General features: G+C 44.8%; 3 protein-coding genes across 3 annotated transcripts in view; 1 reads left to right on the forward strand and 2 right to left on the reverse strand.

The window, feature by feature from the left end:
* Positions 1-7,422, reverse strand: part of LOC131266411 (rab3 GTPase-activating protein catalytic subunit) — a 138,323-nt gene extending 130,901 nt beyond the window's left edge. Inside the window, exon 1 of the mRNA XM_058268923.1 lies at positions 5,936-7,422. Within this exon, the coding sequence (XP_058124906.1) occupies positions 5,936-7,422 (1,487 nt within the window). The remainder of the gene's footprint in view (positions 1-5,935) is intronic.
* Positions 7,423-7,738: 316 nt separating this feature from the next.
* On the reverse strand, positions 7,739-8,820 carry LOC131262949 (endonuclease G, mitochondrial). The gene is made up of 2 exons (XM_058265054.1): positions 8,222-8,820; positions 7,739-8,161 (listed from the first exon to the last, which is right to left on the reverse strand). Exons 1-2 carry the CDS (start codon positions 8,780-8,782, stop codon positions 7,772-7,774), a joined length of 951 nt encoding a protein of 316 aa, XP_058121037.1. The 5' UTR covers positions 8,783-8,820; the 3' UTR covers positions 7,739-7,771.
* A 379-nt stretch (positions 8,821-9,199) lies between these two features.
* LOC131263195 (uncharacterized) lies at positions 9,200-10,844 on the forward strand. Its single transcript, XM_058265362.1, has 2 exons — positions 9,200-9,303; positions 9,391-10,844. Exon 2 carries the CDS (start codon positions 9,438-9,440, stop codon positions 10,185-10,187), a length of 750 nt encoding a protein of 249 aa, XP_058121345.1. The 5' UTR covers positions 9,200-9,303; positions 9,391-9,437; the 3' UTR covers positions 10,188-10,844.
* The last annotated feature ends 1,777 nt before the right edge of the window (positions 10,845-12,621 follow it).

Raw genomic sequence — 12,621 nt, forward strand, 5'->3', positions numbered from 1 at the left:
TGGTGTTGCTTAAAGATCATATAACAAATTGATTAGTTCCTTGTAATGAAAACAGACACTAAGTTTCCCATTGTTCATTATGGGTTAAACTTTAACTGCTTCAGTACAGCGTTAATTTGCCATTTTTCTTAACTTAGAGCAAGAATTACGAACCCCACAACAAAAAAGCGAATTTACCATATGCATGATAATGTTTGCTCCAACGTACAAATATGGAATGCGAAGATTTTAGAAGTCGATAAAGTACACACAGAGAAACTAAATCGGGATTTTATGTAAGGATATTGCCTGCATCAAAAAACGATACAGTTTCAACAAGATGGGGTGTAATCAGAATTGGTTAGAGAAATTGTAGGTATATCTGTAGTTTTGGAGTTTGGAGGGAAATTGATCAATGCTACATTTCAAGTGTGGCCTCTCGATAAATGTTTAGAATCATTCAAGACTGCGTCAAACGTCGCCCATCTGAGTAGAATAGAAAATATTGAAACACAAATCGTAGTATTTTGTAATCTGTAAATCCCTGAATGGTTCAAAACAGTAACACGCATATTGAATCCTGGTAAAAATAAACAACACCTTCTTGCATCATGGAATATTTTCCAATACAATGAAAAATCATTGTTGGACGATCGGAAAATTGGAACAGTTATTAAGCCATCAAATTTCTTACATTGGTAATCAACATTACCTAAAGTGAGGATAGCCATTGAATGTATAAAAATCGCAAATGAATACTTTGGGAAAGCATACATTATATTTGTTCAAATGTTTTACATAATTTGTTTTGCTATATTGCTATTTTGGTCGATGGTAAAAATAAGGAAATCTGAAAAACTTTTATCAGGAGCAAAATACCCCAACGATTCTTATCAGTTTAAATTAAAATGGAAAACCTCGAAAATAAGTGCAATTTTGAAAACAACTGTCAACTGGCAAAAATACTCTCCAAATTAACCTTTTGTTAAATTGGTTTTTGCCTCTTTATTAATATATCGAGCATCAATCTCGATATTAATTAATTTAAATGAGAATATCCTGTTCTTGAGAATAATAGAACCGATCTTGATCTTGACCGCAACGTCTTCGCTGTTGATCAATTAAACCATCCGTTAATTAAAACCCCGTCGCTCCCCCTCCACTTCATCTCACCCACAGCTACTCCACGGCCGGTTCGACGCATACGCTGAACAACTACTGCGACACGTCCGACAACTGGACCGACCACGACATGGACATCTACATGGCGCGCAATCCGACGGCCCGGAACGGCGGCATGGTGCCGTTATGAGACCGGCTGCTCGTTTCCTGACACGGTGATCCGGCGCCCGATTGCGGGGACATTTTCTGACAGCGACTTCCCTCCGACGGTGCCGCCGGCGAAGACGACGGCGCCCGTCGGATGATGGGTAGCGCAGCCGGCGGGGCCGATCCTCCAGCGACGCTGTGCAACACACCACCCCGCAGGGCGGGTGTTGACGATGCTCCCCCTCCGAGCGGGTGGATTTCCCCCCGAACGACCAACGACCACGACGAACACGAAGACGAACGCGCCGTGCTAGCGTTTGCCAACGAACCACCGCCAGAATATAGCGAAATCAACGAGATCGCACCACTCGCGACCATCTCGCTGCGTGAGTACGGTACGGGTCCAGCATCGCAGCAACACCCGCTCCACAATCCCCACCATCCACACCATCACCACCACCATCATCACCATCATCATCAACATCAACATCATCCGCACCTAAAGTTGCGCCGCTCGAATTCGCCTCCACCGCTGGAAAGTCTGCTGCTTTCGCAGGGCGGACCGGGCTACGTCGAGCTGGAAAACTACTGCAATCGGCTGAAGGAGAACCTGCAGCACTAAGGGAGCGGGGCGGAGTGCCGGGCGGTAGATTTAATTTTCCACCGCTTCCACCGGGCTTCGATTTGTTACTAGAGATTAAGTGAGTGAACGCCGGGCCCGGGAGGGAACTATAGCTTCCCACGGCTAAGCGAAGATAGTTCGAAACTAGATAATATTATTTAAATAATCTAGCATTAGCAAATAACAAACAAACAAAAAAACGACAGCGACACCACATAGTGTGTGTTTGTTACGCGTGTTGCAATGCGGTTCAATTCCAGCGATTGCAATCCACATGTAGAATCTATATAATTAATCGATGCACCACACCACACGATGCTGCACACGAATTCCACTGACCAGGTTATGAAGGCCAACCGTAGAATCGCAAAGAATGCAACGGCGAGTGCTGCAATCGAACTGAAACATGGTGTTTGTTTTTGGCCCCTCGGTTCAACGCGTACGGATCGGGTTTTGATAGCGCAATAATGGATGATTTCAGCACAGAGCGGCAGCAGTAGCTCTGCTGGCTTCGCGCGGCACATGAGGCAAAACACATATCACTGCTGATACGGCGCAAAAGAGTAGACAAAACAGAACGCCAGACACGCGAGCCGGAACGCTAGACTTAAGTATACATAAAATGTTATCAAACAACATAACATACAGCGACCATAAATAATCCCAAAACGAACGTTAGCAGAGCACGTGGTGTAGCAAAGAGGGAAGGAATGGCAAGTGAAAGAAGAACACCAGACAGCGTTATTAAAATAATATTGAATCAACAGTAATCAGCGTGCATTATCGCTATGTGCAAGAGTAAAACAAAAAAAAAACAACAGTAAAAACAACCAACAGTAACATTCGGAGTAAAGCGGGCTTCAAATCGTATTTCTGGGAAACGCGGAGCAAGCCCCTTAGGGGATTTTGGCCAGCGATCCCTCCCTCTCCTCACCCCTCGGCTTAGGGGTGGAACCACACGGAAGCGAGCGGAGATGTAACTCAACCCTGTAAATACCCATCTCCGTCTCCGTTTCCTTCTGTTTCTCACAGCAACAAAAGTTGATTGTCCAGTGTTTCCTGTCGGTTTAGTTTCAACATTTTGCTCCTGCGCTTCCGTATTTCAGTGTTGCACTAAAAACGAACGAAACAAAGGAAGGAATGTTTGTATATCCTATATTTTCATCTCCCCAAATTCGATGCAGCTTCTATGCAGCGGTTTTTGTTTGTTTATATCATTTTCCAACCATGCGTGATAAGTTGCTGTTGTTCTTTAAAAAAAAACATCGCCGACGACGAAAACGAAAAAGTTTTACCACCAAAAAACGAAAACGGGAAGATCGCACAAAAAAAAATCAACCGCACTACAACCGACCGAACGGGGCTCGTTGGCGTCGATTTCGCGAAACCCGGTGGCAACCGGATACCGAAACCGAGTCGTGCAATTTATATTGCGGTGTTGTATAACCTAAGTACGCGCATTTACTCAATTTCTCTCGATTGAAATAACCCGACGAATGGTGAAACGGGGCGTCACATAAGTGGACATGGATGCTTCAAAACAACCAAACCCTCCCGGTCCCAAACGTGCGTTCGCCATCGTTGGGTTATTTTAACTCTCGTTCATTTATTGATTACTTTTAGCTTACACTATTGACCGTTTCACTTGACTTATTGTTCGCTGTTGGCTAACTTTAGCATCGTTTGAATACAGACAGTCGTAAAGTGTACACGTTAACAACCCTAGACAAGCAATGCATTAGAGCACAGTTGAAACAGTTAGCGAACGCACTCAGTTTAACATTTGATAGTTAACAAAGGAAGGAAATCAAAACATCGACAGTAGATAAACAAAATTATGTTTAGTAAGTAGAGTATACCATGTGTGAACATAAATTTGGAATCTTCTTTACATTTTCTGCAAATGCAATAAGTGTTGTGGCAAGCTTGTGGAAACAAAGCCCAGCTGAGCAAGTAAAAGCAAAATTCAAACAAACATCAATTAATAAAAAGGTCTAAAATTAGGGAACGAAACACATTTAAACACAACAAATTTGTAGATACATTATGCAAATGGTATGCTTTTTGGAAAGGGGGAGGCATAAAAAAAAACATAACGAAACCTAATGTTAACAACACTGGTTAACTTATTCGTCGATGTATGTGTGTATGTATGTGTGTTTATGTACGTGTTCGTCATACTTGTTGATGTTTAAAATAGTAGACAAAAAGCAGAATAATTTTCCACATAGAGTCGATTTTTTAGGATAATTTTGTTTTGGGTACTTTTCCGCATTAAGACGAACGGAAATAAGGGTTTCGGGAATGGGAGAATGAACATTCGGTTAGATTAAAATTCATTGCAAGGTTTCAGGAGCACGTGCGTTCGCACGTGAAGGAAAGCGTTGCGGGAGATAGCGAAACAACAACAAAAAAAAAAGAAAATCCTCCCAAAAAGTTGCAACACCTTCATCACTCTAATTCAACTGGACACCAAATATGATAGCAAAATATAAATAATTATAGAGAATATCGGATAGGAAATCGATGGTTTTGGGTTTTGGCGGAATAAGGGCTAGAAACGTAGAAGATCGAACACGATCGCGCGAACGCGTACTTGTGTGAAGCGCAAGCGTTTGATAGACCAATATCACTAAGGCGATGGGATAGTTTGTAATGGGAAGTGCATTAGTGCGGAATGGCGAGCAGGTTGAGATGTATTTTTGTACGTAAACTCAAGAAAACCACTGAAAAAATACTCATCATTGTAATAAGCGTGGGTTACCGCAAGCAAAAGTGTGAACCCACGATCGCGCTCATATGAGTAACGTGGATCGTGGTGCAAGTGTTTAGCCTTAATCTAACGCAAATCGGCACCCAGGTGCCTCGGTTTGTGCGTTAGTTAGTCATTAAAAATCTATCTAAATATGCGTATATTACACACTAGAGCGTAAACACGACGGTCAATTGATGTAGTGATGTTAAACCAGAATTTCTGCAAGCGAAAACAAAGTGTTGCAAATGTAGTTGTTGACATCAAGGTCGGTAGGCATAAACGCATAGTTGAATGCTAGTTTGTATCGTTTTTTTTTCTTTTTCTCCATTTCTCCGTTGGAAACTAATGTCAGGTTTTCCTTGTGGTTGATAGCGAATGTTTGCGACTCGAAACGAAACACCATTTTCCCACACTATGTCCCCATGTGTCCCTCCTTATCCATATTTTTTTACCCCCGAGAGTCCGACGACCAAACAGAAACCGCAAAGTCGTTGGGATAAGTTTGAGAACTCGAAGAGCGGAGGATCTTGGCAAAAGACAGAAGAAAAAAAACACAAAAAAGAACACCACCCATTCGACGGGTCGACTTCATACGAAAACTTGACATTACATGATAACGGGAACGAAACACAGTTGAAAGTTAACAGAAGAACCGGAAGAGGAGATAACGCGAGAACGGGAAGATAAAGTAACACGGTAAGCCCGTTTCCCTTTGCTAGCTCTAAGTGCATGAACTAATCTAACGTTTCCTCCGTAGAACGCCGCCTAGTGACGAAAGAGTAAGAGTAGGATAGAAGTGGGGAAACATGCTTTGGTGGACAAAGCATAGCGCGGTTAGGCGGGATGGCAATCGGATGAATGTAAAGATGGAACAATTCCAAAAGGGCTATAAAACAAAACAAGTAAAAAAAACGAACATATAAACGAGAATATTAGTAGGCGAAGGTTATCGATTATATTGTAAGTGTCCCATCGTGCGGGAAACCAAGTGCAATGAGTCGGATGTAGACAGACGGGAACAACGCTTCGGTGTACGTGTAGAGGAGTGTGTGTGTTTGTGTGCGTGAGGATGGGCCGAAAAGTTAGATTAGCAAAGTGTAGCAAGTAGAATATTTATATACGCAACACGCTAAAACAAATAAAAAAACAAGCGCTACGAATTCCAAGCTCCACTAACGAGGGCAACGCATTAAATACAGCTGTATATAACAATAATTAAACCGATAATAAACACAAAACAAAACATAGTGGTGGAAAATAAATTTGTAACTGAAAATGGAGGTGTTTTTTTGTCATTTGTTTGTACATACCCCGGAATCGGAATGCATCGCTCCACACGGTAGCGCATCTCTTGGGCGAACTCTGCCCACAGCTGGGCGACCGCTCGCTTTCCGCCGAAGAATGCGTTGCACAGGGCGAGCAGGGTGGTCAACCGATGCACGAGTGAGTCCGGGTTGGCCGATTTAATCTTCAGCGGGTCAAACTCGACCGACCCGGTGGGAGGTTGGTACGGCCAGTGCGGATCTTGCTGCGCATCGGGAAACAGATAGTAGAGCATGTCCTTGAGCTGTTCGTCGTTCAGGGGGCCCTCGAGTTTGGGTTGCTTTTTAGCCGATCCGCCGATCGTCGGCAGGACGGAGGAAAGGCTGGGAATTTTCGATTCCGTCAGCAAGTCCAATGGGTTCGGTCCACGGTCGTCGAGGTTTTGCGTGGCACCGAATGCAAGCTCGCTGAAGTACTCCGTCAGGGCGCGGCGTGAGTTGACGATCTGCAGGAATTCTTGGATGCAATCGGCCATGAAGCACACTGGTGTGTCCTCGAATTGTACCCGAACGCTCCAGAGTGGGGCCGTCAGCGGATCGAAGTCGGAGTAGGTCTGCGAATCGACGACCACGTTGTCCGCTACCTGGGGCCAAGTGCAGTGTACGAGCAGTTCCGCCACCGGATCAACCGACACACCGAACGGAAGCGATACGTTCCACCGGCCCCCTGGTGTGTCCTCGGACCCTCCATCGGAGAAGGGAATGGACTTGTCGCTTGCAAAACCGCCCGATATGAAGCGCGACAGGGAGTAGGTAAAGCGTACCGACACTACCACCGGATCGACGTACTGCACTCCGATCTTCCCCTTGAACACTTCCAGCAGCCCGGAAAGGTACTTGCACGTCGGTGGCGTTACGTGCAGGTGCACGATGTCGAACGAAAGGCGCACCGCGCCGGACTCACAAACCCCCAGGAACACGTTCTGCACCTTGTCCATCACCTGCACAAACACCGGCACGTCGCAGCTGCTCTCCGCGACGGCAATGTGCACCGAGCTCATCAGGATCCGGATCTGGCTTTCGTTCGTGATCGATTTCTTCACCGGCGACACGATCACAAACTCCCGCAGCCCGTACCACTGCGCCAGCGGGTGCAGCTTATCATCGTCCTCCTGCCTGCCTCCCAGTACAACGCAGTAATCGTTTTCGGTCGACAGTAGATCCACGAACGTTTGACATCCGGACGACGTGGATGCTCCGCTCGTAATGAGCCCGTGTTCCTCTGCCGTCTCTAGATAAGCCTTGTAGTGGGCCACGTGGAGCTCAACATCGGAGAACTTGATCGTTTCTCGGGCCACATTCCACTTGCATGTGGCTAGTTCGTGGTCGCCCAGCTTCCGGAACGATCCCTGCCCGTAGGAAAGCTTCCATTCGTGAAATATTTCCTCCAGACGGGCATTAAACAGCTCCCAGTCGGAGGCAGTGGTGAAATCTTGCTGGAAGAATTCTGCATCGTCCACTTCTTCGTTCATCATGGCGCAGGATAGGGGAGCAAGTATTTACGATCACTTTCACCGTCACGAAACGCGAAATCACTTTCACTAGCGCGCGAGTCACCGATTTTCATGAAAATGCAATACTGCACTATTGTAAACAAAAACAGAGCGACGCTGTCAAACGAATTACGCCACCACGATTTACACCGCACCAGGTCTTACACCACCACCAGATCAGCTGTTCTTTGTTTCACAACAAAACAGATTCAAATTGCATTTAATGAAACAGTTTCATTACGAAAGCAGAAATATAATTCTAAAATAAACGAGGATAGGACACCATAAAATTATTTTCTACACTTTAGATTTTATTACCAGTCAACTAGATTCATACTTTTTTCCCATTGATTTTCGTCAACTTATTTCGGGCTATTTTATCGAAAAACAGCAACCCCGCGGCTCGTTCTACCGTTTCCGGTGGTACTTGGAACATCGTCAGCGGTGTCTTATCGTCGATTTTTTGGTTTGGCAGTACGTATGATTCCATTTCAAGCCGTCCGTCGCTCATTTCCATTACAATAACTTTGTAAAAATGCGTCGGAACCGCAACATTATTCGCTCCGATTACTTGATATTTAACGTACAGTTTGCCATCGTCCTCTTTACGTGGCAGATAGAGTGGCCCCGTGCAGCAGTAAACGTTGGGGTATTCTTTCGTAAGTTTTCTCACGTACCGTTCGAGGTGATTCCATTTGTCGCGATTGAATCCAACGCCAACCTGTGGGGAATGGAGGACAGAAATTATGGTATTGTACATTACTGAAGGTGTGTCCATTACCTGTGGAGCCATATTCGTAAGGAAGAACGTTTGGTCACAGTGTTTCTGTTCCGTCCGGTGGTTGCCAGCGGCTGCCATGTGACCCCGATCGAACCCGGACCCTTTGTAGTCGCTGTTGAGCGAGCGAAAGAACGGATGGACACTTTCGTCCGGCTTAAAATCGCACTTGGCACGATCGACAGCGTCATTGTGTTTAACCGTGTCCGGCGTCATGTGCTCAAATACCCAATGCGCCACGCGTGTCCTTCGGTCGTACGAGAGCACATAATCGTCAAAGGATCGTACGTTGTCCAACCCGGGGAAACCGTACTTCATTATTTGCCCCACACGGCTAACATTGACCGTGGCTGGTGGTTGACTAGAGGCGGGAATGATGGAAGCCGCTGAAACGGTTCCAAAAATCGGTAACGCGGGTTTGGGACAAAAGTCCCCCAGTGTGCCGGTGTTTACATAATCGCTGGTGGGCACGGTTTTCCGGCGCTCGAGGTACGATCCGGTCAGATAGCCACCTATTCCGACGGATGAAAGCACGAGTAGCCGGGACATAACACTCGACGACATTCCGGACTTTCTAGTTAACAAATAACACTAACTTATTGCACATTGTGGTAAAATTAAACCAAACCTGGACGTATTTGGTAAACAAATGAAAGAAAAAAAGGAAACACAAACTTATGCCAAACGAAACCCACGCAATCTAACTTAAGTGGTTCAAAGGTGGGGTAGCTTACATCATTTGACGTTTGTATACGGTAGTCAACATCAAAATTACCAATTAAACCTTGCATTATCTATTGATTAATTTCATCCAAAGTCTTGTTGAATAATATTTTACTAGTTTTAGAGCATTACATCAATCCTACTAAAGTACACTCAATATGAGAAACAAATTTAGAAAACCTTCGGCTATAGCAATCGTGTTTGCATGGAAACGTCAATACGTTCGTAACTAACCTTCTCTTGTACATGCCACTTTGATTTCCTCTTTACGTTTTAATGTCGTCATTTAGTTTTGCGTTTGTGTTTTGATTTTCAATATCGGAAATATTAGTCGAAATAAGTTCAAGGCCTTGACTATCCAGGTAAAATTTAGTAGAACTTTGAGCCTGTATTTTGTTCCATCGATAAGTGCAATCATACTACAGCTTTTTGTTCGAAAACCTTTGCAGAGCTTCCCAATTTGCCAGCTAGACGGTTTCGTTGACCCAATTTCATCATGCTGGACAATAGTGAGGCATCCGAAGAGTTGAACGGCATCATCAACCAGATGGGCGGCTACACGATGAATGCTGCGGATTTCGTCAGTTCGTATGAAAACATGCGCCGAACGACCCGGGTAGGTGGTAGAGGTCGCGGTATCATACGCCAGAATGCCCAGGATGGGATGGCAGAAATTCGTCTCGCCGCTCAACTGAACCGCCTGCAGCCGCACGCCTTCCCGATCGGCCACCTAGCAACGACGGATGAGATACTTGCGCGCAATGACCCATCTGAAATCACAGCCGGTATTCGAGCGATGGGAATCAGCGGTGCAGATGGTGCACTGAGCAGTGCCACTACACGGCGTACGATTTTGGACGGCGACGATATACATATCGATGGTAACGTGCCCGTCATTCTTAACGGAGATCTGTTTCATCATCAGCGAAACTCGCCGGACGAAAGTAATTTGCCTAAACCGGTGGAGCCCTACGATCCGAATCTCCCACTAGCTTTACAGTTTTCTACCATCACCGAGCTTCATAGGTGCCCGCAAGCTCCCGTGCGGAAAAAGGAACCAAAACCTCAACCGGCACCATCCTCCAGTCGGAGCAAAACCAAAAAAATCAAATATAGAAGGCTACGAGACGTCGAGCTGAAGGAGCAACCCAAACCGCGAGGACGATACGATAGGGATCTTCCCATTGGCCCTGGAATAGCCAACAGTCGCTCTGTTTTCGGGGAAGATGGTATCAAATTTCTCTAACAACCGATCAATTCAAACTTGCAAACGGGTGATATTTTTAAAACATTCAAAATCAAAAGATTATCGTGCACACTCTTTCATTAGTTCTAATCAAGCGAAAACCATTTCGGTTACCATTTTTCCTCTACTTTACTTAAGTTTCGAAGGTTCATAGAGGTTAAGTCGTTAAGGCCATTCTGCCTGGCTACACTTCTTTACAGGGGAGGTTTCAGCCTCTGCTAGGAATCGTACCCTTGCAACCGAACAAAGTGTCTAGGGGTTAAACTGGCAATTGGTTTGAAAATTATCTATGTTTTAGGACAGAATACCTAATACCGAATTTATTGTCTAACTTGGATGAAGGCTTCAAGGAAAAACAGTTTATACATTTGATACAAACAGAAACAAATGAAAACGTCGGTATTTACAACAAACCTTACCGTACAAGAAAACTGTTCTTATGCGGATTGACGATGTTTAGTAAGATAAATGTAAGCCGCGACCAAAGACAATATGAGAGAATAAACCTTTTCGTGTTGATGCAATATAATGGAAGAGAAGGAAGTAAAAAGTTGTTGAAATAATATACTTACATATTTTTTAATATACATTAATAGTGTTCTGGTGTAGCCTTGTTGCGTTTATTTTAGTTTAATGCATGCGCAAGGCCAAAAAAATAGTCTGAAGCATTACAGGGTCCGCAGCCATACAATGGCAGGCCCCAACCGGTACAGGGATTCATGAACGTGCTAGGGGGATTGCCTGTACCGGTAGAGGGATATCCGCGGGCATATAATTGCAAACCGCGGTGGCTGAGGGGAATCAAGCTGGCGTATTGTTGCGATTGTCAACCGGTCGCAAAATAGTAGGTATCTGGCAACCGTGCATGAGCGGTGCTGTGCACCGCACACTCAAATGTATCGCATGAGTAACCGTTAGATTTCAAGTAAAAACGACGAAAAACTACGTTCAAATGAAATTTCGTATTTAGTATTTACGGAAAAAATATTATATCAAAAACTAAATTTGATATTTCCTTTCAACGTGTTCGATTAGTTGTTTAGCACGCCATCTAACGGTCATTTGTGCGACACATTTGAATCATGCACGGTTGCCAGATACCTACTATTTTGCGACCGGTTGACAATCGCAACAATACGCCAGCTTGATTCCCCTCAGCCACCGCGGTTTGCAATTATATGCCCGCGGATATCCCTCTACCGGTACAGGCAATCCCCCTAGCACGTTCATGAATCCCTGTACCGGTTGGGGCCTGCCATTGTATGACTGCGGACCCTGTAATGAGATACTTCGATCAAGATAATACAGGGTCCGCAGTCATACAATGGCAGGCCCCAACCGGTACAGGGATTCATGAACGTGCTAGGGGGATTGCCTGTACCGGTAGAGGGATATCCGCGGGCATATAATTGCAAACCGCGGTGGCTGAGGGGAATCAAGCTGGCGTATTGTTGCGATTGTCAACCGGTCGCAAAATAGTAGGTATCTGGCAACCGTGCATGATTCAAATGTGTCGCACAAATGACCGTTAGATGGCGTGCTAAACAACTAATCGAACACGTTGAAAGGAAATATCAAATTTAGTTTTTGATATAATATTTTTTCCGTAAATACTAAATACGAAATTTCATTTGAACGTAGTTTTTCGTCGTTTTTACTTGAAATCTAACGGTTACTCATGCGATACATTTGAGTGTGCGGTGCACAGCACCGCTCATGCACGGTTGCCAGATACCTACTATTTTGCGACCGGTTGACAATCGCAACAATACGCCAGCTTGATTCCCCTCAGCCACCGCGGTTTGCAATTATATGCCCGCGGATATCCCTCTACCGGTACAGGCAATCCCCCTAGCACGTTCATGAATCCCTGTACCGGTTGGGGCCTGCCATTGTATGGCTGCGGACCCTGTATGTCAATTTACTAGGATAAGCCGTCCAGTGTTTCGAAAAAAATGGTTCGTAAATCGTTTGTTTCTTTCTGGTTGTTTTACATTATTGTGTGGCCGAAAGACGCTGCATAGGAATATAATTTTAGAAATAAAACAAAATTTAGCGATTCATAAAATGCGTTACCTTTACTGAGACTCAGATTCGCTCAATAAATAACTATTCCCAAAGCTTTGCTGTACGAACTGTCGACTAATTTTTATTATAGAAATATACTTAAATTCTTTTCCACTTTACAGTTTAAGCGTTCAAATAAATACTTGAAAAACACGAAGAGAAAAAGGGCCGCCGCCGTTTCCCGTGCTTGTTGTCACCTGCTTTCTTTATCACAGTTTAGCAGACAACCGGCGAGCGGGGGTGCGCTGAAACTGTTTGAAACTGCGCTTGTACGGTCTATTTTCCCGTGTAGATCGGATTGTGTAAAGAAAGTGGCAAGTTTTGCACTTAGCAGCAGCAGCACTAGGCAAGCAAATGATGCATGTTG

This window comes from Anopheles coustani, chromosome 2 (assembly GCF_943734705.1).
Source record: "Anopheles coustani chromosome 2, idAnoCousDA_361_x.2, whole genome shotgun sequence".
Lineage (NCBI taxonomy): Eukaryota > Metazoa > Arthropoda > Insecta > Diptera > Culicidae > Anopheles > Anopheles coustani.

Bases quoted from the DNA above. Each gene is read 5' to 3' on its own strand.
- LOC131262949 (XM_058265054.1), bottom strand. From the start codon at position 8,782: ATGTCGTCGAGTGTTATGTCCCGGCTACTCGTGCTTTCATCCGTCGGA. The intron at 8,162-8,221 runs GTAATGGACACA...CATTCCCCACAG, and splicing joins TTACGAATATGGCTCCACAG to GTTGGCGTTGGATTCAATCG.
- LOC131263195 (XM_058265362.1), top strand. From the start codon at position 9,438: ATGCTGGACAATAGTGAGGCATCCGAAGAGTTGAACGGCATCATCAAC.